We start from the raw sequence: 24341 nt of genomic DNA, 5'->3' as shown, positions 1-24341 counted from the left end.
GCGTGTCTGGCGCCATCCAGCCCACTCCTCCGCCATCGAGCAGGTCCCTGACCCTGGTCACCTCACCAGCCACAGCCCTCTCTTCCGACCGCCACATGAAACCTCGGCCGTGGAGGTACGGATTCCCGAGCAGCGGCTCCTGCAGGATGGCCGCCACTCCAGCCGGCGGAGAGCTGCGCTTGGTGGAGACTTTGTTCCAGACCCTGATGAGTTCCCTGTAAAAGACAGGCAGCTCCCGGAGGGCGGTCCTGGCACCCCCCAAGTTCACAAACAGGAGCTGCGTGTCATAATTGAGGTCGCGCTGCTGGCGGAAGAAATACCTCGCCAGAGCACACCACCTAGGAAGGGGCTCGACGTAAAGGTATCTCTGCAGGGTCTGAAGACGGAAAGTCGCGAGCTGGGCGCTGACGCACACCAACGACTGACCGCCCTCCTCAAGCGGGAGACTCAAGACCGCGGCAGAGACCCAGTGCTTCCTGTTGTTCCAGAAGAAGTCCACCAGCTTCTTCTGTATCTTGGCGACAAACGCAGGGGGAGGGGTCAAAGTGACCAGCCGGTACCACAACATTGCGGCCACCAGCTGGTTTATGACTAGCGCTCGACCCCTGTAGGACAGCACTCGGAGCAGTCCTGTCCAGCGCCCTAGGCGAGCGGCGACCTTGGCCTCCAGCTCCTGCCAGTTCGCCGGCCAGGCTCCCTCGTCGGGGCTAAGGTAGACTCCCAGATAGAGGAGATGGGTCGTGCTCCAGGCAAAAGGCCTGAGCTCCTCCGGCAGGGAGTCCTTGTGCATGAATCCCAAAAAGTTAGTTTGCAGGTGCAGCAGGTAATCAGGAAGGCGAATGGAATGTTGGCATTCATTGCGAGAGGGATGGAGTACAAAAGCAGGGAGATCCTGCTGCAGCTGTATAGGGTATTGGTGAGGCCGCAGCTGGAGTACTGCGTGCAGTTTTGGTCACCTTACTTAAGGAAGGATATACTGGATTTGGAGGGGGTACAGAGACGATTCATTAGGCTGATTCCAGAGATGAGGGGGTTACCTTATGATGATAGATTGAGTAGACTGGGTCTTTACTCGTTGGAGTTCAGAAGGATGAGGAGTGATCTAAGAGAAACATTTAAATTAATGAAAGGGATAGACAAGATAGAGGCAGAGAGGTTGTTTCCTCTGGTCGGGGAGACTAGAACTAAGGGGCACAGCCTTAAAATACGGGGGAGCCAATTTAAAACCGAGTTGAGAAGGAATTTCTTCTCCCAGAGGGTTGTGAATCTGTGGAATTCTCTGCCCAAGGAAGCAGTTGAGGCTAGCTCATTGAATGTATTCAAATCACAGATAGATAGATTTTTAAGCAATAATAGAATTAAGGGTTACGGGGAGCGGGCGGGTAAGTGGAGCTGAGTCCATGGCCAGATCAGCCATGATCTTGTTGAATGGCGGAGCAGGCTCGAGGGGCAAGATGGCCTATTCCTGTTCCTAATTCTTATGTTCTTATGATACCTGCAGGATGTCCAAAGAGATGTCAGATTTTTTAAAATTATGTTGTGCACCTCCAGCTTATGAATTTCTGCCCTTGAAACTAATGGACAGGAATCCACAGGTTGACAGAGTGCAATTTCCTGATGTGCACTGGAAACTCTGAAGCAGAAAAATTCTGCTGGGGGAGCTCATTTTTATTATTGAAGGTACTAATGCAGCAATAACATGTATTTCCTGATTATGGAATCAGACACTTTTTGTGCATCATTCAAGATATTAGCTCCAGTGGACTTTGGTTTCAGTGATCGATTTGGGAGGGTCCATCTTTGATCTTTACAATTGATTGATCACTAGATTCGAAGCGCGTGGATTTGAAAACAGTTCACCTGCTCTATGGAGCATAGGTTTGGAGAATGAATGTATCATTAGATATTCCCCTGGAAATTCTTTCTGATTCACTGTGGTTCTCTTCAAGAAGACTTTAATTAGAATATAATTATCGTACTCTGATTCAAAGCTTTGTTGCTCAGAGGTGACCTACACATTGGGATAGAGAAAATGCAACAGCTGGAGTCAGGTACTATAACTTTCAAACTTTATACTACAAACATCCTCTGCTCTCCAAGTTGATTTTGAACTGTCCCCTCTGCTCTGTTAGGCACATGCACCATTGTAACACACCGTGCAACTCTACACTTATATGGAGAAAGTGGAGTGGCTGGAACCGGACACTGTAACCTGTAAACCTGTTCCGTTATGCCACAAACACTGGCATGCCATGAATGTAGACAGTGCTTCGAGTCCAGATTTCAGTTTCCCATCCTGAAATAATAGACTACAATCAGAAGTACAGTAGCATTAATCTTTTGAATACAACCAAACCTCACTGATTACTATACACAAACACTGCCACATATATATATGTTATGGTTTTGGCAAGGATGAATCTATGATTCAAACAAATGATCACTACAAGTGGAGATCATTAAAACCAAATTTTACATCATTAATGATTTAAATCTAGCTGCTAATAAAATATTTGCTTTCTACTATATGCATAGGTGACACTAAAGCTGTGGAAACATGAATGTAAATGCGTTATAGCTGATCGATTTACCACCTCTGAGGATGTAGCTTGGTTTGACAATGCTTTAGCCAAAGTAGTTGAGAAGGAACTAAAGGCGGATGCTCTGGCTACAGTCAATGTTGGAGTCGATGCTTATTTTGTAGACTTCTTACGAGATGCACCTGAGGCCACAGGTAATCATAATACGAGCATACAAAAATGAAAAGACCAGCTGGTCCAGCAAGCCTCTGCCATACTCTCATAGTGCAACATAAGCCCTGACCCCTCGCAAGCAACCAGCCACACAATCTCCTGGGAAAGGCAAAAAAACAGAGGGGAAAAAGCCAAGGCTAATTTAGGAATAAAAACTCCTGGGGGAATTCCTCTTCAGTGCCCAATCACGATCAAACTAGGAGACCATGGTGACTTGGAGACACATCTCCCAATACCCACCTAGTTTACATATTTATGTTGGCTACACTCAGGAACTCGTCGGCTTCCTTGTGAATGTTTGCAGTGAATTGGCATTTACTGCATGAGCCAACAAGGTTCCATAGGTTTAGTGTGGAAGCAAGTCATCCTCGACCCCGAGGGACTGCCAATGATGATGATGATGATAGGTTGACCACTCTGTGAAAATACCTTCCGGCATCTAACCTAGTTCTATGCTTACGTAACTTATATTTGTGTCCCCGGGTCTTCCCTAACCTATCTAATGCAAATAGCCTATTCACCTGGAGCAAATCTAATTCTTTCATTATTTTAAGCACTCAATGAAGTTTCCTTGAAGTCTATGCTTTTCTAGAGTAAAAAGGCCCAGCTCTATAAGCTTATCGTGGTACCCAGCGCCTTTAAACTAGGTATCAATCTAGTACTCGGAACCTTTTCCAGGGCCTCAATATCATCTACCATATAAAGGAAACAAAATTGAAGTCTAATTAAGGTCTTATACAAAAACAGAGCAGAATTTCTTGTTTTATCCTGGCAACATATCCTAAAACTCTATTTGCTTTTCCAAATATAGCACTACAACATGATTGAAAAATAGGTATATACAGTAACTGAAAAATGCATTTTGAATAAAAAGAAAAAGGCCTTGAAAATCTGCTTCTGTTCCATTGTACTTCTGCCATAACTTCGGCAGGAGTCTGCCGGCATGGTCACGACCTGTCTCGCAGACTTGCGCCAAAGATTCCAAGCAGCAGGGGCTTTCCCCCACTCCAAGCAAGGCCATCATTGCAAGCAGCCAGGGTGCTGGAGCAGATGGCTTCCTGCATCTCGGATCTCAAAGGGACCCAGCGTATGAATGGTGGAGGTACCCATAAAAAAAAATTTGAATTGGCTCTCCAAAAAATATTTTGAAAAGCGGGAATGTGAGGGCATCAAAATTATTTTGGGGGGAAGGCTCAGACAATCCTCTGTAGGCCAGGCCACCTCTGCCAGGCTTCCCAATCTACTTTCAATGATAGGCGCCTCTAGTGGTACGACCACCCACCAGTTAATTTAACTTAAGGGGCTTTCCGCCACAGCAGAGGTCCCGGGGCCAGCAGGAGAAGTCCTGGGCAGGAGCACGGAGCTGCGCTCCTCCCATTGCTTTTGTGGGGCCAATGTGCATTATAAACATTAAACCTTAAATGAATCCTAGTTTTAGTAGCTTAATGTAGCTGTTTTGGAAAGTGAAATAAGAAACTGGGTTTAAGTGTGTACATTCATAAAATTAAATCTTTTGTTGTAGGAGATGAGCCAGAGGACACTGACTTTGTTATGCCAAAGGTCTATGAGCCTATTCCGAGTTTTGATATTCTGAAGGATCGGCTGAACATGTTTTTGCAGCAATACAATGAAAGTATCCGAGGAACAGGATTGGATATGGTATATTTTAAGGATGCCATGACTCACTTAGTGAAGGTAAAATCATTTAGAAATGAATAATTAAGGTTTTTCCAAAATGGCAGTTGGTAGCTACAGCAAGTTTAATACTGTGATATATACACAGAGCACAGCACACACAGTTCCTAACATGGCAGGCAGCTCTCTCTCGGAAGCCTCCGGAATCTGCCTGGTTCTGTTTATTATTAACTCTGCAGTTGCAGTACACAATACGTCCACATCAACAGTGTGGAGCTACAAACATTACAAGCTTACAGACATTACACTTCTCCCTCCTTAATGAAGAAGTTATTAATACAAACATCATACATAACTTTCATGTTTATACATAACACAGGATATAAACTTTTTTTTTCATATTGACAAATTTAACTTTACCACTTGTTTTCTGTTTCGAAGAGGATACCTTCGCTCTCGAACAGAACCTTCCAAACCTGGTGTCGATTTCACACTCATTCGAGGCTCATCCTGAGGAACGTTTTCCTCCACGGAATTTCCTTGATTTTCATTTGAACTCACTCTAACTTCAGGTTCTTTGTTTTCCTGACTCAGACTCAGACTTTCATTCTGATTCTCTCCTGGATTTGTTTCCAGTACATTGGATTTAGGATTTGCTACTGGTGTATCAAAACTATCTGATGAGTCAGAAATAATTGAATCATTCCCACCTTCAACTCCTTCCATGTCTGTAGGTAAAATATGATCAATATGAACAAACCTAATCTGTCCATTATCAAACATCTTTACCAAATATGTGCGAGGACCACATATCTTCACCACTCTTCCTGGTAACCACTTTCACCATTTATGGTGATGGTTCTTCACTCTCACCATCTGGTTTAATTTCACACTTCTCTCTTTTACTCTACCTCTATCATGATTGTCTTTCTGTCTTAATTGTGTCTCTTCTACGGACTGTGCCAAATTTGGCTTCAACAACGAGAATCTGGTTCGTGGCTGTCGTTTGAGAAACAACTTTGCTGGTGTTCTACCAGTAGTTGTATGAGGAGTATTTCGATATGTAATCAAAAAATAAGCCAATTTGTGATCCAGTGACAACTGTCGTTTCCTTGGATTTGGATCTAACATTTGTTTTATGAGGGCACGTTTTACAATTTGTACAGTGCGCTCTGCTGCACCATTTGAAGCAGGATGGTATGGTGGAACCTTGGTATGTTTCACACCATTTTTGCTCGTGAATTGTGCAAATTCTTCGGAATGAAATTGTGGTCCATTATCCGAAACAATTTCTTCAGGGAGGCCAAATGAAGAAAATAATTTTTGCAAAATGTCCAATGTTTTACTTGTTATTTTCCACATTGGAAACACCTCAACCCACTTCGAATGACTTATCAATCACAATGAACAATTGTTGTCCTTCTAACTCAGCAAAATCAATATGTAGCCTTTGCCACACCCTGGGAGGCCATTTCCATGGCTGTAATGGTACTGGCGGTGGTTGCTTGCTTACCGATTGACATGTCGTACACTGACTGACTATGTACTCAATATCTTTATCAAGACCAGGCCATCATAAATAACTGCGTGCAAAACTCTTGGTCAAGCACATTTCCAGGTGCTGGTCATGGAGGTCTCCTAATAATTTGGACCTGAATTTATTTGGTCTAACCACTCTTGCACACCACATGATACAATCTTTATCGACTGATAATTCATTCCTACGAATGAAGAATGGATGTGTATCTTTGTCTGTTACCTGGTTTGGCCATCCATTTGCAATATACTCATACACCTTTGACATCACTGAGTCACGTTTGGTTGCTCTACCAATCTCTTCAGCTGTGACTGGCAGTTCATCAATGTATGAAAAATAAAACACTTCTTCCCTATCGGGTGTAACTTGTGATGGGGAAGGCAATCTAGACATTGCATCAGTATTACTGTGATCAGCTGATCGTCTGTATTCAATATCATATGTATATGCTGACAAAATCAAAGCACATCTCTGCATTCGGGCTGCAGCTAATGTTGGAACTGGGGACTTTGGATGGAGGATTGCTGTTAGGGGCTTATGGTCCGTAACGATGGTAAACTTACGATCATACAAGTATTTGTGAAACTTCTTGACCCCAAAAATTAATGTCAAAGCTTCCCTTTCAATTTGCGCATAATTACTCTAACTGGCACTGAGAGTGCGTGAAGCAAAAGCAATTGGTCTCTCCTCCCCACTACATGATACATGAGAGATCACTGCCCCAACTCTATACGGAGAGGCATCACATGCGAGCTCAATCTCCTTAGATATGTCATAGTGAACTAACATGGTGCTCCCTACCAATTTGCTTTTACACTCCTTGAATGCTGTATTGCATTCTTTTGACCACTTCCAATGGACCTGTTTTTTCAAAAGTTCATTCAGTGGATATAATACTGTAGCCAAATTTGGTAGGAACTTCCCATAATAGTTCAAAAGACCCAAGAATGAACAAAGTTCAGTGACATTCCTGGGAGTGGTTGCATTTCTAATTGCATCCAATTTTTCCATGGTTGGATGTAAACCACCTTTGTCTACTCTGTACCCAAAGTACTCCACTGTGTTTTTAAATAACTCACACTTACGAGCAGACACTCGTACTCTGTGCTTCTCTAGCCGTTTGAGGACTTCATTCAATATGTTATGAATTTGCATATTTTCGTGCTGAAATTAGTGTGTCATATAACATACTACCCCTTCAATACCTTGCAAAATCTGGTTCATCACCCCTTGGAATATGATAGGGACGGAAGACACTCCAAACAGTAGCCTATTAAATTGATATAGGCCTATATGAGTATTTGTAGTCAAACATGACTTGGACTCTTCATCTAGTTCAAGCTGTAAGTAGGCATTCGTAAGATCCAGTTTTGAGAAGACCTGACCACCTGTCAGTGTTGTGAACAAATCTTCTATATTTGGCAATGTATTGGGGACATTACCCTCTAGAACCTGGTTTACGGTTACCTTCTAATCACCACACAATCTTACCTTACCATCGGACTTAGGTACAGCAACAATGAGTGTAGCCCAACAACATCAATCTATCTTACAAATAATGTTCTCAGTCTCGAGTCTTTTGAGTTCTTGCTCAACTTTCTCCTTGAGTGCATATAGTACGGAATGTGGCTTGTAGTAAACTGATCTAGCATCCTTCTGTACCCTGACACTCGCCTTGAAGCCTTGGATTGGACTGCCCGATTCGCAGAATACCTTTGGATACTACTTGATAACCTCATCCGTTGATGAAAATCTTGCTTCCACACAGAAAATCTTACTCCAATCCATCTTCAGTGAACTCAACCAATTTCTTCCTCGTAAGGCAGACTTTTCTCCTTTCACTACTATTAGAGGCAAGTTCTGAAATTGATCTTTATATTTCACCGGTACGGTGATACGACCTACCCCAGGAATGTTCTCTCCCGAGTAGCCTCGCAGCTCTATCTTGGATTTCTCCAGTTGAAAATCACGCAATTTGTCACGATATAGTGACTCCGGTACTACACTCACGGATGCACCCGTGTCAATTTCCATTGGTATCTTGAATCCTGCAACATCTATGTGGATTTTGATGCTTTCCAAATCGCTGTCCGTTAACCTCGTGCTCCTGATGACGTGTAACTCTAACATCTCCTCGTCCTGTTGTTGTTCTTCCATGCTATGTAGTCTCTTGGGATTTCTACTCATAGCTTTGAACGCAGGACTCATAGCTTTGGAAGCTGGTTTACCCTTCAGTCGACATGCCTTCGCAAGATGCCCATTCTTCCTGCAGAAAAAACACTCTGCCTTCACGTATGGACAACTTTGAGCAATGTGTTGTCCCAGGCACCTATAGCACGACTTTGACGCTCTGTTAGAATTTCCAGTTTCTGAGACTTTGGGCCCCCACCACCTTTTACTTTGAACCTGCAGGTGATTTACCTCGGTTGACTGATGACCATAATCATTATTTAATTCTCGGGAATATTGTTCGGCCATGCCCATCGACCTCGCTGTCTGACAAGCAATCTCAAAAGTCAAGTCATCCGTCGTCAATAACTTCCTTCTGATCGCATCATTTTTCACCCCACAAACAAAACGATCCCGTAATGCTCGGTTTTGAAAGTTTCCAAAATTACAGTGCATCGATAGCTTTTTTAATGCTACGATGTAATCACTGATACATTCATCAGCCTTTTGATTCCGAATCCCGAAACGATAGCTTTCAGCAATTTCTAACGGTTTGGGGTTATAGTGCTGCTCCAGCTTCATTAAAATCTGTTTAAGCATTGTGTTCTTTGGCTCGTCAGGCACAAGCAAATTTGCAAGGGTTTCGTACAATGCCGGACCTGCCTGCGATAAGAAGACCGCTTTCTTATGTTCCAACACAGCCCGGTTCTTGACTGCATTGTCTGGAACTTCGATTATGTTATTTGCAGTGAAATACATTTCTAGCCGATCCACATACTCTTTAAAACGTTCCCGGTCGTGTCTATATTCCCCCAAATGTCCAATTACACCTGCCATTTTAATCTCTAGCTGTTCACACCGTGTGCTGTATTTTACTTCGGATTTTTGTAGCTTTTTCCAAAGACAGAAACTTCCAAAGTCTCTCTGCCGGCTGGCTGAATCCTTCCCCAACAGAATTTAAGCTTTAAATCATCCGAAAAATCCCATCTCATCGCCAAATGTGATATATTCACAGAGCACATCACATGCAGCTCCTAACATGGCAGGCAGCTCTCTCTCGGAAGCCTCCGGAATCTGCCTGGTTCTGTTTATTATTGACTCTGCAGTTGCAGTACACAATACGTCCACGTCCACAGTGTGGAGCTACAAACATTACAAGCTTACTGACATTACAAATACTTGTACTTGAGGCAGACTGCTTGGCTCAAACTGAAAGTGGCAAATATAAAATTAGCAGATGGGTTATAATGGTACAACAAAGCTGAAATATAGGTAAGGAAAATAAATTGGATGTCATACAATCTGAGAGTGATGAGCTGGCATGGCAGCTTCGAATCTAAACATATGGCAGGGGGATGGGAATCTATGTAAGGAGACAGAGGGAAGTAAAATGGGGGCAGAAGCAAAAAGTAGAAAGGAGATAAGGACAAACGGAGGGCAGAGAAATCAAAGGCAAAAATCAAAAAGGGCCACATTACAACATAATTCTAAAAGGACAAAGAGTGCTAAAAAAAACAAGCCTGAAGGCTCTGTGTCTCAATGTAAGGAGCATTCGTAATAAGGTGGATGAATTAACTGCACAGATAGCTGTTAACGGATATGATGTAATTGGGATTACGGAGACATGGCTCCAGGGTGACCAAGGCTGGGAACTCAACATCCAGGGGTATTCAATATTCAGGAAGGATAGACAGAAAGGAAAAGGAAGTTGGGTAGTGTTGTTGGTTGAAGAGGAGATTAAGGTAATAGTAAGGAAATACATCAGCTTGGATGATGTGGAATCTGTATGGGTAGAGCTGCGGAACACCAAAGGGCAGAAAATGTTAGTGGGAGTTGTGTACAAACCCCCAAACAGTAGTAGTGATGTTGGGGATGGCATCAACAGGAAATTAGGGATGCATACAATAAGGGTACAGCAGTTATGAGTGACTTTAATCTACATATAGATTGGACTAACCAAACTGATAGCAACACGGTGGGGGAGGATTTCCGGGAGTGTATAAGGGATGGTTTTCTAGACCAATATGTCGAGGAACCAACTAGAAAGCTGGCCATCCTAGACTGGGTGTCGTGTAATGAGAAAGGATTAATTAGCAATCTTGTTGTGCGAGGCCCCTTGGGGAAGAGTGACCATAATATGGTAGAATTCTTTATTAAGATGGAGAGTGACACAGTTAATTCAGAGACTAGGGTCCTGAGCTTAAAGAAAGGTAACTTTGATGGTATGAGACGTGAATTGGCTAGGATAGACTGGCGAATGATACTTAAAGGGTTGACGGTGGATAGGCAATGGCAGACATTTAGAGATCACATGGATGAACTTCAACAATTGTACATCCTTGTTTGGCGTAAAAATAAACGGGGAAGGAGGCTCAACCGTGGCTAACAAAGGAAATTAGGGAGTGTTAAATCCAAGGAAGAGGCATATAAATTGGCTAGAAAAAGCAGCAAACCTGAGGACTGGGAGAAATTTAGAATTCAGCAGAGGAGGACAAAGGGTTTAATTAGGAGGGGGAAAATAGAGGATGAGAGTAAGCTTGCAGGGAACATAAAAACTGACTGCAAAAGCTTCTATAGATATGTGAAGAGAAAAGGATTAGTGAAGACAAATGTAGGTCCCTTGCAGTCAGAATCAGGTGATTTTATAATGAGGAACAAAGAAATGGCAGACCAATTGAACAAAGACTTTGGTTCTGTCTTTACAAAGGAAGACACAAACAACCTTCCGGAAATACTAGGGGACCGAGGGTCTCGCGAGAAGGAGGAACTGAAGGAAATCCTTTTTAGTCAGACAATTGTGTTAGGGAAATTGATGGGATTGAAGGCCGATAAATCCCCAGGGTCTGATAGTCTGCATCCCAGAGTACTTAAGGAAGTGGCCCTAGAAATAGTGGATGCATTGGTGGTCATTTTCTAACATTCTATGTATTCTGGATCAGTTCCTATTGATTGGAGGGTAGCTAATGTAACCCCACTTTTTAAAAAAGGAGGGAGAGAGAAAACAGGGAATTATAGACCGGTTAGCCTGACATCGGTAGTGGGAAAAATGTTGGAATCAATTATTAAAGATGTAATAGCAGTGCATTTGGAAAGCAGTGACAGGATCGGTCCAAGTCAGCATGGGTTTATGAAAGGGACATCAAGCTTGACAAATCTTCTAGAATTTTTTGAGGATGTAACTAGTAGAGTGGACAAGGGAGAACCAGTGGATGTGATGTATTTGGACTTTCAAAAGGCTTTTGACAAGGTCCCACACAAGAGATTAGTGTGCAAAATTAAAGCACATGGTATTGGTGGTAATGTATTGACATGGATAGAAAACTGGTTGGCAGACAGGAAGCAAAGAGTAGAAATAAACTGGTCCTTTTCAGAATGGCAGGCAGTGACTAGTGGGGTACCGCAAGGTTCAGTGCTGGGACCCCAGCTATTTACAATATACATTAATGATTTAGACGAAGGAATTGAATGTAATATCTCCAAGTTTGCAGATGACACTAAGCTGGGTGGCAGTGTGAGCTGTGAGGAGGATGCTAAGAGGCTGCAGGGTGATTTGGACCGGTTAGCTGAGTGGGCAAATGCATGGCAGATGCAGCATAATGTAGATAAATGTGAGGTTATCCACTTTGGTGGCAAAAACAGGAAGGCAGAATATTATCTGAACGGTGACAGATTAGGAAAAAGGGAGGTGCAATGATACCTGGGTATCATGGTACAACAGTCATTGAAAGTTGGCATGCAGGTACAGCAGGCAGTGAAGAAGGCAAATGACATGTTGGCCTTCATAGCGACAGGATTTCAGTATAGGAGCAGCAAGGTCTTACTGCAGTTGTACAGGGCCTTGGTGAGGCCACACCTTGAATATTATGTACAGTTTTGGTCTCCTAATCTGAGGAATGACATTCTTGCTATTGAGGGAGTGCAGCAAAGGTTCACCAGACTGATTCCCGGGATGGCAGGACTGACATATGAAGAAAGATTGGATCGACTAGGCTTATATTCACTGGAATTTAGAAGAATGAGAGGGGATCTCATAGAAACATATAAAATTCTGACGGGATTGGACAGGTTAGATGCAGGAAGAATGTTCCTGATGTTGGGGAAGTCCAGAACCAGGGGTCTCAGTCTAAGGATAAGGGGTAAGCCATTTAGGACCGAGATGAGGAGAAATTTCGTCACTCAGAGAATTGTGAACCTGTGGAATTCTCTACCACACAAAGTTGTTTAGGCCAGTTCGTTAGATAAATTCAAAAGGGCGTTAGATATGGCCCTTATGGCTAAAGGGATCAAGGGGTATGGAGCGAAAGCAGGAATGGGGTACTGAAGTTACATGATCAGCCATGATCATATTGAATGGTGGTGCAGGCTCGATGGGCCGAATGGCCGACCCCTGCACCTATTTTCTATGTTTCTATAACAAAATATCCCCAGAAAAACACAACTTAGGATGTGCAAAGTATTTCAGAGCCAATGAAGTACTTTTGAAGTGCTATTGCAATGTAGGGAAAAACAGTAGAACAGAAAAATGGACAACGAGATCTCCAAAACAGCAATGAGATAAATTACCAGATAATCTGATTTAGCTTTGTTGATCGAGGGATAAATGCTTGTCAGGACATTGGACATGTCATGTATGTAGACCATATATGCTAACTGTATAGTCACATAAGGTGTGCCAGCCACCAGAGGGTACTGCGGTGGGAGACCTGGGGGTCACCTGCATAGGTGTGCAGGGCCCAGTATAAAAGGCTGCCCACCATGCTTGTGCCTCACTCTGGAGTTACAATAAATGGGACTAAGGTCACAACAGCTCAAGTACAATACTAGACCTCGTGGAGTTGTTCATAAGAGTATTACAGACACAACAGGGGGATCTTCCCTGCTTTTGTTCAAATAGTGCCATGAGATCTTTTGAATGGATTAACACTCATTCACAAGACGGCACCTCCAACAGTGCTGTACCGAAGTATCAGTCGAGTCTCTGGAATGGGGAGTGACCCTACAGCTTCCTTACTTTGTCAAAATTCTAGCATCATTTTTGAAATGTGTTTTTTAACCAATATGCAGTGTGTGATGATGCATATTTCATATCTTGAATTGGTCACCGTTGCACCGGAATTCTGGAGAGAAAAATAAGATTTACTTGTACTTTTTTCAATTTAGTATACTATAGTGACTGCTCACGATGATCATATTGAATGGTGGTGCAGGCTTGAAGGGCCGAATGGCCTACTCCTGCACCTATTTTCTATGTTTCCATGCATTGGAGCCAGTTGAATTTTCCAGGACTCCAACGCGCTAGCTGTATCTGGATGCCCAGTTAGCTTCCATGGCTCACCAGTATTATGTAGCTGCTCAATTTGTAGTGATCGTTGGGTCTTTATTTTTGGACAAATGTAGGCGCACCACCGATTTAACACCAATTTTTGGTGCAAGACCAATTTCCCAGCATTCAAGAGCTGTAAATGCACAAATATTTAAGGGTATTAAAGGCATACCATTGAATAACTATAATTATTTGAATCCTTCGAGCACTTAAAATGTGACTTTGGGCTCAATTTTGCCCAAAGCCGTTTTCTAGCATTTTGCTAGAGTTACGCCCGATTTTCTAGGCCAGAACTACTCCAAAAATAAACGTGGCAAGTTTCCCCGCTGTATTTTTAAAATTTGGCGCCGCGCAGCCTGTCCAGTCGCCCCGGGGAGTGGAGCCTACTGACTGCGCTGAAAAAACAATGCCGTCCCTTCTGCGCATGCATGGGGAAAAAAAAAGACATTTTTGATGTGATTCCTATGGGTGCGCATGCGCAGTGCAGCTCTTGGTATGCAATCGGCCATTTTTAAAGAACCGATTGTGTGTGTGAGAGCGTTGAGTGCTGTGTGAGAACTGTAATTATCATTGGAAAAATCGGAGCTGCATTACAAGATGCAACGCGCGCCAGGACCAAGAATTTCTTACAGGAAGAAGTGGAGGCACTAGTTACTGTGATTGAGAACAGATGGCAGGAGCTGGACATCAGCGGAAGTCACATAAAAGTTCCACCCAAAGAAATGAAGAAACGCTGGAACTAACTTGCACAAGATTACAGTACATTGGTGACCACCCCGAGGTCAAGAATCCAGTGCAAAAAGAAGTGGCAGGACCTTGGCCAAGTAATTAGTGTGAGTAATATTTTCATTTATTCAATGCAATTGCAATTTTAATGTAAATGTGACCAGCTATATATGACCCACCGAGCAGAAAGACACCCTCTCTAAAAAGTTGTATTTTCATCTTTGCAGAGGAAAGTGGTACATAACAAAAGGGAAAGAACTCGAACAGGAGGAGGCCCGGCAAATCTGCACCCACTGAAACCCTTGGAAGAGAGGGTCACTGCTTTGATGGGTCCTGCCTGGAGAAAAGCAACCACCACTGCACAAGCTGGGCCCACACTCAGGGAGAGGGTAAGTCCTGCAAATTCCACAGTGTGGCTTTGCTAAATGTTAAGTACTGCGCGAACTAGCCATGCTTCGGTTCATGGGGATGTCTCCATCAGCTACGCTTCGGTTGATGCAATGTTCTATCATTCATTGTGGTCCATCAAATCAACCTGCTGCCTGCGCTGTGTGAGCCTACTCGTGCCACCCACCCTGTCCCCTCCTCTGCTGCTAACCATTTGTCTGTTCTGTTATATTTTGCAGAACTTGAGGCCAACCCTGATGATAAGATTCAGGCGAGGATGAGCCTGAAGAGGAGAACATCTTCCAATCCCATCTTCCAGACCAAGAGCATGGGGGTGAGGGGGAGGGGATGGATGAAGCCCCCACTGTTGTACTCACTTTTGAGGAGGTGCAGGTGCCTTTTTCCCTGACTAGTGGTTTGAGTGTTGGTGGGGCATTCCATGGTTTCCACCATCCGAGGCTGGGGATTCCAGTGGAGTGCAACGAGGGAAACCCAGGGTGAGGAGGGGAAGGAGCTCGACAGCACTCTCCTGAGGTACAGGATCTAACAGATGTGGTTCAGATGATGGCAATGAGTGCGGAGAGCATTGATCTTACGCGATCACTCCTGGACACCATTAGTGGGGTGGGTGATGAGGTAGCGGGACTGTTGGGAGAAGTAACAGCACTCTCTCACGAGAAATGGAAATACTGTCTGGGAAAATAAGGGAGGGACTATCTCAGTCAACTGAAACCATGTCGGTGCACATGAGGGAAGGCATTGTCATAGGTAGCTGAGACAGTGTCAGCGAACTGGATGGAGGGAATGTTGAAAGTAGTTGAGACACTTTCAGGGCACATGAGGGAGGGAATTTTGGAGTTAGCTGCTAAAATAAGGGAATAAGGGAAATAAGGGAATAAGGGGACAGAATCAACTGCTACTCCCACTCCAATCCCCAGACCAGCCTCTGAAGAGCCCCAAGCTGGGCCCTCCATATTGCCACCTGCTCCTCCCCCCCCCCAACAACAGGTGTGCATTACCCAAAATGTTCGAAAGAATAAGCTTGGTACCAACCCAAGAAACACTGCACCACCGCGGGCAGTGGTGGAGTCACCAAGACCAAGCGCGGCGGGCAGTCTTAGAATAAGGTGGAGGAGAGATGTGTGCAGTCTTTCTTTGCTGCTGTTGTTGTCGTTATTATTGTTACTGTTGTAACTATTCTCAGATTAAAAGTTTTGTTGTAAGTTATGTAAATTTGTAAGTTTAGAAGTTAGTAAGTGATCTTCACTGAAAACTTTAAAGTTTGATACAAGAATATTTTTATTAAAGTTAAGTACAAACTAATGTTTGTTAAACTTTTGAATAAAATATATTTTAAATTATAACTGAATCATTTACATTATTTGTTCTATCAGCACAACTTTTGGAACTCAAGAAGAATCATTTCCATTATTTGTTCCATTAAAACAACACAACATTACGGAACAGGTCCAAACAATAAACATGGTACACGTGGAATAGTTGCCGCTGAGCCTTCAGGCAGCAAAGCGTTCACGGCTGAGTTGCAGGAGCAAGGCTCGAGCAATCATTAAAGGGGCATGACGGCCCGCCCTCCTCCACCGCTGTACTCCGGGTTCAGAGAGTTGCATGGCTTCCTCCTCGTCATCTGCATCTTCCTCATCATTATCATCAGCCACTCTCACCTCAGGTGGGTCTTCTACTACCATCTGCTGCTGGCTCATGATGGCTAAGTTATGCAGCACACAACAGTGAACTGACTGACAATCTCAGGGGAGTATAGCAAGTAGCCTCCGGATTGGTCCAGGCATCAGAAACTCTGTTTCAAGATGCCAATGGTCCTTTCTATGATGCTGCGCATTGCAACGTGCAACATGTTGTATTCCCGGTAAGCTGTCATCCAGGTTACATGTAGGGGCATCATGAGCCAGGTGGCGAGGCCATACCCTTTGTCTCCCAGTATCCAGCTCTGCCCTTCTGGCTGCTGCTGAAACATGGCAGATATAACGCTCTCGCGTAGGATGAACGCATCATGGTTGCTCCCAGTGTATCTTGCATCAATTGACATGATGCGAGGCATATCGTCACACACATGCTGCACATTAATGGAGTGGAAGCCTTTTCTGTTCCTGTACATCTCGGAATCCCTCAAAGGTGCTTGCAAGACGATGTGAGTATAATCAATGTAGCCCTGTACCTTTGGGAAGCCAGCAATCCTGGAGAAGCCCACAGTCCTGTCACGCATTGCCTGGCGGTCATAGGGAACTTTATGTAGTTATTCCTCTGGGCATATAGTGCAGCAGTCACCTGCCGAATGCAGACATATGTTGCATGTTGAGAAATGGCACACATATCCCCAGTTGTAGCTTGGAAGGATCCGGATGCATAGAATGAAAGTGCGGCTGTAACTTTCACTTCAACTGACGAAGCAGTCCTCCTGATGCTTCCAGGTTGCAGGTCTGCTTTCACCAACTCACAGATCTCAGTTACAACTTCTTTGCGGAAACGCAGCATTCTGACACAGTCTGCATCACTCAGATGCAGGTAAGAACACCTATCTCGATATACCCGACCCATCACCCTACGGGCTCTGAGGTTCCTCATGCCATGACGTCGAATCAATTGTTTCCTCTGCAGCACCATGATGCAAAAGGCTTGCACAAGGTATGGTATTGTCAGCGGCAGGCAGATTGGACAAGGTTCTTTGTACTCTCTCCCCACAGGTCTGTATGGACTATACCCAGGTCTGAGCAGGTGCAGTGATTGGGAAACCTTGGGCTACATTTGCTGCATACTGCAGGCTTCTCATGCCTTCCAATCGCCTTCCACAGCCTCCCCATCACCCCCCCTTCTTTCGCAGCCAAGCCCCTGTGTCCGGGCTCATGACCGATTCTGCCGGCCGATGTTCCGACCCACCAGCCCTGTTTGCAAACGTTCGGTGGTGGTGTGTCAGTTGAAAGAATATGAAAAGTTACAGAATTACATCAAACTTCCATTTACTGCATTATAAGGTTAAAAAATAATCTTTATTATGTATATTTAAGTCTTCTTGACTCCCTCCAAAACGTCGCTGAAAAACAATGGCGAGTTTTTGTGACGATTTTTCAATGTGCGTTGCTTTTACATAACTCACCAGAAGATTTTTCGGGAGTGGTCAGATACGCTGATCTAGGAGAAATTTTGTGGGGGCAAACTTCCATAATTGACAAAAACTGGCGCAGACATTGGGTTAAGCCCCCATGACGAAAAAAGAAACAAACCTAAAAAAGTCGTAACTAACTCAGTTATGCTGGCGCAGATTCCTGGGGGAAACTTTAATTTAAAAACTTACATCAAAAAAAGCAGTACACGCCAAAAATTGGTGCAAATCACTGGGGACAATTGAGCCTTTTGATATTGTTATTCAGTGCAATATGTGTAATAAAACCAACTAACTGATGCTTTAATGTTTTTTGATTTAAACGGTAAACATTTTGGGTTGAATTTTCTTTGTGATAGTCACCAGAAGGAGATATTGCTACCTCCTGGTGACTATCACAGGCAAAATCCAGCACAAATTAATTCTCCAAATAAAAAGGCAAAGGTAGTTCAATGTATGAGCTGGTTGGTATTAATGAAAATAGATCAAAGTCTTGTTTTCATGTTCCAGTCTTGACACGATGATAGCGTTTTTTTCTCTGAGTCAGTGGGTTGTTGGGGTCAAGCCCCACTCCAGAGACTCGACTGATACATCAATACAGTACTAAGGGAGTGCTGTGCTGCCTTTTGAATGAGACGTTACTCCATGACCTTGTCAAGATCCAATGGCATTATTTGAAGAAAAACAGGGAAGTTCTTCCAGTTTCCTGGCCATCATTTATCCCTTGATCAACATAGCTAAATCAAATTTTCTGGTCATTTATCTCATTGCTGTTTTGGGATCTTGCTGTGCATTAATGGGCTACCTTTTCCCCCTACATTGCAATAGCACTTCAAAAGTACTTCACTGGCTCGGAAACACTTTGGACATCCTAAATTGTGAACGGCGATATATAAATGCAAGCGATCTCTAAAATGGGGAGCACTGGGAATCACCCATGGTGACCTCCGCATCTAGTTCTCTGATCCTTTTTCCTATTCATAGAATCAGAATGTTACTGCAGAGAAGGAGGTCATTCGGCCTGCCGTGCCTGTGCTGGCTCTTTGAAACAGCTGCCCAATTTAGTCCCTGTTAGCGTTAGTGTTTTCTTAGAAGAATCACTCAACACTCAGAGTCGGTTCCAATGCTGATGCAGCTTTTATTACGCTCAGCGGGGAGGAAAAACTCAGGACCGTATCCAGGTTTCTCTCCACAGAACAAAGGATTACATGCACCTTTATATGTTTCACAACAGTTACAAAACAGTTTACTACAGCTACACAGCCCATCACGGCTGGACACAAGCCAATCACAATGATTATAGATTACATATAGGTTATTTTAACCCAATAGAATTCCCCTAGTATCCAGGGAACCATATGTTCGGTTATTGTCAGCTTGGGCTGATCGATGACTTTATAGGTTCTCTCCCTAATTCTTTCATCTGGGAGAAATAATTGGTTTATAACCTTGTTTACAGGAGATGGTTTCCCTCTTATCTCTGTCTTCCCGCATCCCAGGCATTCCTACAGTGGGCCTCACAGGGTTATTGCTTGGTCATTGAACGTTCAACAGTTCACAGCTTGACTACCTGATTTCCCATCATGCCTGGGCAGCCATTTTATGTGTGTGTCCATTTTAAGCTTATGTGAGTTTTGATATATCTAGCAGGTGCCTAATGCCTAGTATTCTGGTATAATCTAAAGGTGCCTACCTCCTACAACAGTCCCACACTCAGCTTTGTCCCCATAAGCTTGCAAATTAGTTCCCTTCAAGTGCATGTCTAATTGTCTTTTGAAAGTTCCAATGGAATCTGCTGCCACCGCCTTTTCAGGAAGTGGTTCCAAATCTTAACAACTCTCTGTGACAGAAGCTTCGTGCCAAAGAGCAGAGCTTGTAAAATTTGCATTTTTCTGTCCAAGAGAAATGTATTGGTTGTTCAACTCGTTCATAAAACAAAATTATTTCAAAATTATTTATTTGATCACTAGATCTCACGTATTATTCGCACACCTCATGGAAATGCATTGCTGGTTGGTGTAGGTGGGTCAGGCAAGCAAAGTTTGACTAAACTGGCATCCTTCATTGCTGGATACAAGACATTCCAAATCACATTAACAAGGTAAGGCACAGCCATCTCTCATTGCCCTGAAGACATTTATTTGGATGTTTACTCCTTAAGGAGACAGATTCTGTCATGAAGCAGTAATGATAAGTGAGGAACAAAATATTTTTTAAAAATAGACTAATATTTAACCAGCTTTGTAACCTGTTCTGATTTTGCTCTCTTCAGACTTTTGAATGTAGTGTTGACTTGGATAAGAGCATTATCCTTTTAGTTTTGATAGTTATACTAATGGAGGATTTCAACTCGCTTTGCCTGGCAGAAATTGAGCTGAGCGGAACTTAAAAATAAACGACACAGTTTGCCGCTCTGATTCCTCCCCACGGTGAATTTAATGCCGGCCGGTGAAGGCTTGTGCCCAATTTTAGTGGATGTCTCATTAATATATGCTAATTACGGTCCTATCGCTCAGATAGGACTCTGAGGCAATTTAACGGCCTACTGACGAGTGCTCCTCCTAGGCAGCCGAAAGGTTCTGGCCGCCTACCTGATGCTTATATATTGTACTGGTTGAACCTCCTAATCCAGAACTCCCTTATCCGGAACCACACCTTATCCATAACCATTCCCAGCCACTGGGTGACACATGCGCAGAACTCTGACACGAACAAATTGAAATCTTTCCTCGCTACCGACTACCGCAATCACTGTCCTGACCCCGCGATCTGCCAGCCAGTCCCGATATTCCCTTGCTCAGTACCTGTAGCATCCAATTTAACGTACCATCCCTCGTCCGTAAAAATCTCTTATCCAAAAAAGGCCAGGTCCCAAGGGTTCTGGATAAGGAAGGTTTAACCTGTATTGGAATTTCAAATGTAAAATTTTAATATGTACGTAATTTTAACACATTTCCCTCTGCGCAGAACATATATTGAACTGAAATATTGTAGCCCTGAAAAGAGGAGGATATGGTGATATTAATAGTTCTATCATGTATTTGTTCGGGTGATTGAGAGTTTACTTTTGCTCAATACTTAGATATTTCAGAATGTAGTTTTTCTTTTTTCAACCTTCTCTCAGATCATACAACAGCTCTAACCTGATGGAAGATTTGAAGATTTTATACAAAACCGCAGGTCATCAAGGCAAGGGAATCACGTTTATCTTTACAGATAATGAGATCAAAGATGAGTCTTTCCTTGAATACATGAACAATGTTCTATCATCTGGAGAGGTAAGTTAATCGATCATTAGGTTATAAATGCACAAACATTTACAATATGGTTTCCATAATGTTGCACATTAATATCTAGTCTGCAGGTAATTCACTCCTGTTGCAAGTCGACCAGCTTATTTGCAAATTTGAGTGCCACTCCCAGCACATAGCGTATGATGTGCAACAAGTGTCATGTGAGATGTGGGCTGGAATATTGGGTGACAACAGCTAATTCAAGGCTGCTGCCACCATTCTTGCCTGCTCATTGATTGGAGCCTCAATGAAGAATTGGTTGCTGTTGTTCAAGTTATACGTGGGTTTAAATGCCATGCAGAATTAAAATTCAATAATTTTGAGTTACTCCCCCCCAAAGCATCTAATCCAAATGGGTGCTCAACAACTGGAGTGCTGCTCACATACTCCAACACATAATAGAGAGGCTCCCTAATTTAAATAATTCTACATCTTAATGAGCCTTTCACACATTGGAGCATGTTAGGTGCATTGACCATGGAGTAGGCCTCAGATGTTTGCACCCAATAATATAGTGAAACCGGCTATCATGTATTACAGTTTCTTCATTATCAATACATTTTAATAAGTAGGTTGTTGTGTCTGTTCCAAATTATATCAGCAAAACTAACTTTCTTTTTCATGTGTAGACACATAAGCTGAGAAATTCTGTGCAGTTGTTTAATGCTAAATGAGTGTAATGATGTAGAGCAGCAATGGGAAACATTTTAAATGGTATTCAACAGAGTCCAAGAAAAATATATTCTGCTAAAACAAGAAAACAAACTAAACACTAATGAGACATCATGGATTAATAAAGCCATAAGGGAAAAATTGAGGGTAAGGAAAGAGGCATGCATTAAGTACATGGACAGCAGTAGAGCATGATAAAGAAGAATACGAAGAGATTAGGAGAGAAGTCAAAAAAACAATTAGGAAGGCAAAGAGGAACTATGAAATTAAATTATCAAGCAATATTAAAAAAAGTAGTAAAATATTTTACAGTCACATGATTAAAAAAAGGTCTACATAAGAACATAAGAATTAGGAACAGGAGTAGGCCATCTAGCCCTTCGAGCCTGCTCCGCCATTCAACAAGATCATGGCTGATCTGGCCGTGGACTCAGCTCCACTTACCCGCCCGCTCCCCGTAACCCTTAATTTCCTTATTGGTTAAAAATCTATCTATCTGTGATTTGAATACATTCAATGAGCTAGCCTCAACTGCTTCCTTGGGCAGAGAATTCCACAGATTCACAACCCTTTGGGAGAAGAAATTCCTTCTCAACTCGGTTTTAAATTGGCTCCCCCATATTTTGAGGCTGTGCCCCCTAGTTCAAGTCTCCCCGACCAGTGGAAACAACCTCTCTGCCTCTATCTTGTCTATCCCTTTCATTATTTTAAATGTTTCTATGAGATCACCCCTCATCCTTCTGAACTCCAACGAGTAAAGACCCAGTCTACTCAATCTATCATCATAAGGTAACCCCCTCATCTCCGGAATCAGCCTAGTGAATCGTCTCTGTACCCTCTCCAAAGCTACTATATCCTTCCTTAAGTAAGGTGACCAAAACTGCACGCAGTACTCCAGATGTGGCCTCACCAGTACCCTGTACAGTTGCAGCAGGACCTCCCTGCTTTTGTACTCCATCCCTCTCGCAATGAAGGCCAACATTCCATTCGCCTTCCTGATTACCTGCTGTACCTGCAAACTTTTTGGGGATTCATGCACAAGGACCCCCAGGTCCCTCTGCATGGGAATAGGGCCACTAAGGGATGGACAGGATAATACCACAGGCAGCGATAGAGAGATGGCAGTAATATTAAATAATTACTTCACTTCAGAATTTACTAGGTCGATAGAACAGATGGACATGACATCGGATGATGAGATTAGTAATGAGATAACTGTATTCAAAATAAAAAGGGGAGATATGTTAAATAAATGAATCAAACTCGGAGGATAGAACCCCTGGATTACATCCGCACATTTTAAAATAAGCTAGGGAAGAGATAGCAGAGGCATTACTACACATGGAAAAATATGCAGTACCAGAGGACTGGCGGATAGCTAACGTTATTTAAGAAGGGAGATAGAACATGTCCAGGGAACTGTAGATCAGTCAACTTAACATCGGTGATAGGAAAAATAATGGAATCCCTACTAAAGGAGTTAGTAGAAGAACATCTGGAAACCAAAAACATAATGAGTAGTCAACATGGATTTCAAAAGGGAAAGTCTTGCCTGACCAAACTCATTGAATTTTTTGAAGAGGTAACCGAGAGAGTAGACAAGGGTAATGCAGTAGATGTAATTTATCTATATTTTTAAAAGGCCTCCGATAAGGTACCCCATAATAGATTAATGATTAAGGTTAGAGAATGCAGAGTCAGGGGACAAGTAGCAGAATGGATAGCTAGCTGACTTCAAGACAGACACCAGAGAGTCGGGGTAAAAAGTAGCTATTCACAGTGGCAGAAGGTAAATAGTGGTGTTCCACAAGGAACAGTGCTGAGACCACTGTTCACAATTTATTTTAATGATGTAGACGTTGAAATCAAAAACGCAATTTCTAAATTTGCAAATTACCCCAAATTGGGGGGCAGCCGGTTAGGGGGGTGCGATAGTTAATACTGAGGGGGACTGCAACAAATTACAGGAAGACAGGAATAAAATTGCAGAATGGGAATATAATTGGCAAAAAGTTTCAACACCAATGAATGTGAAGTATTACATTTTGATAGGAAGAATAAGGACGTCACTTATTACTTGGAGGGTGTGAATCTGGGTGGGGTAGAGGAGCAAAGGGATCTCGGAGTACACAAACCACTAAAAGTAGTGACACAGGTTAACAAGGCCATAAAAAAACAAACAAACACGAGGATTTATTCCCAGATGGATAGAATTGTAAAGTAGTGAAGTTATGCTAAATTTGTATTGAACCTTGGTTAGACCACACTTGGAGTACTGTGTACAATTCTGGTCGCCATATTATAAAAAGGATATAGAGGCATCGTAGAGTGTGCAGAGAAGATTTACAAGGATGATGCCAGAAATGCGAGGGTATACATATCAGAAAAGGATAAACAAGCTTGGGTCGCTTTTCTCTTGAAAAAAGAAGGTTGAGCAGTAACCTAATAGAAGTCTTTAAAATTATGAAAGGTTTTGATTAGAATAGCTACAGAGAGAGGGGGAGAAATTGGCCTCCTTTGCGCCTCCTGTTAGCACATCCGGGGGTGATAATGCCGCGCTACCGGCACCCCGACTGGGCACGGCGAGAGTACCGGCGCCCGCGAACTTGCCTTGCAGGTTAGAAGTGGTGGCGGTAAATCAGCCCTGCACTCTGTTAGAGCTCTTGGGGCTGAGCGTCGCGGATTGCAGGTGCCATTGGTGAGCAGGGGA

At 43.1% G+C, this 24341-nt stretch overlaps 1 protein-coding gene across 1 annotated transcript in view; it reads left to right on the top strand.

Annotated features, from left to right (window-relative positions):
• The window catches only part of dnah5 (dynein, axonemal, heavy chain 5), a 457249-nt gene that overhangs the window by 304490 nt on the left and 128418 nt on the right, over nucleotides 1-24341 (top strand). The window contains 4 exon segments of the mRNA XM_070880791.1: nucleotides 2536-2734; nucleotides 4276-4448; nucleotides 19637-19767; nucleotides 20791-20944. Of these exon segments, the coding sequence (XP_070736892.1) occupies nucleotides 2536-2734; nucleotides 4276-4448; nucleotides 19637-19767; nucleotides 20791-20944 (657 nt within the window).

This window comes from Pristiophorus japonicus, chromosome 5, assembly GCF_044704955.1.
Source record: "Pristiophorus japonicus isolate sPriJap1 chromosome 5, sPriJap1.hap1, whole genome shotgun sequence".
Classification (NCBI taxonomy): Eukaryota; Metazoa; Chordata; class Chondrichthyes; family Pristiophoridae; genus Pristiophorus; species Pristiophorus japonicus.
This window is presented reverse-complemented; position numbering and strand designations above follow the sequence as displayed.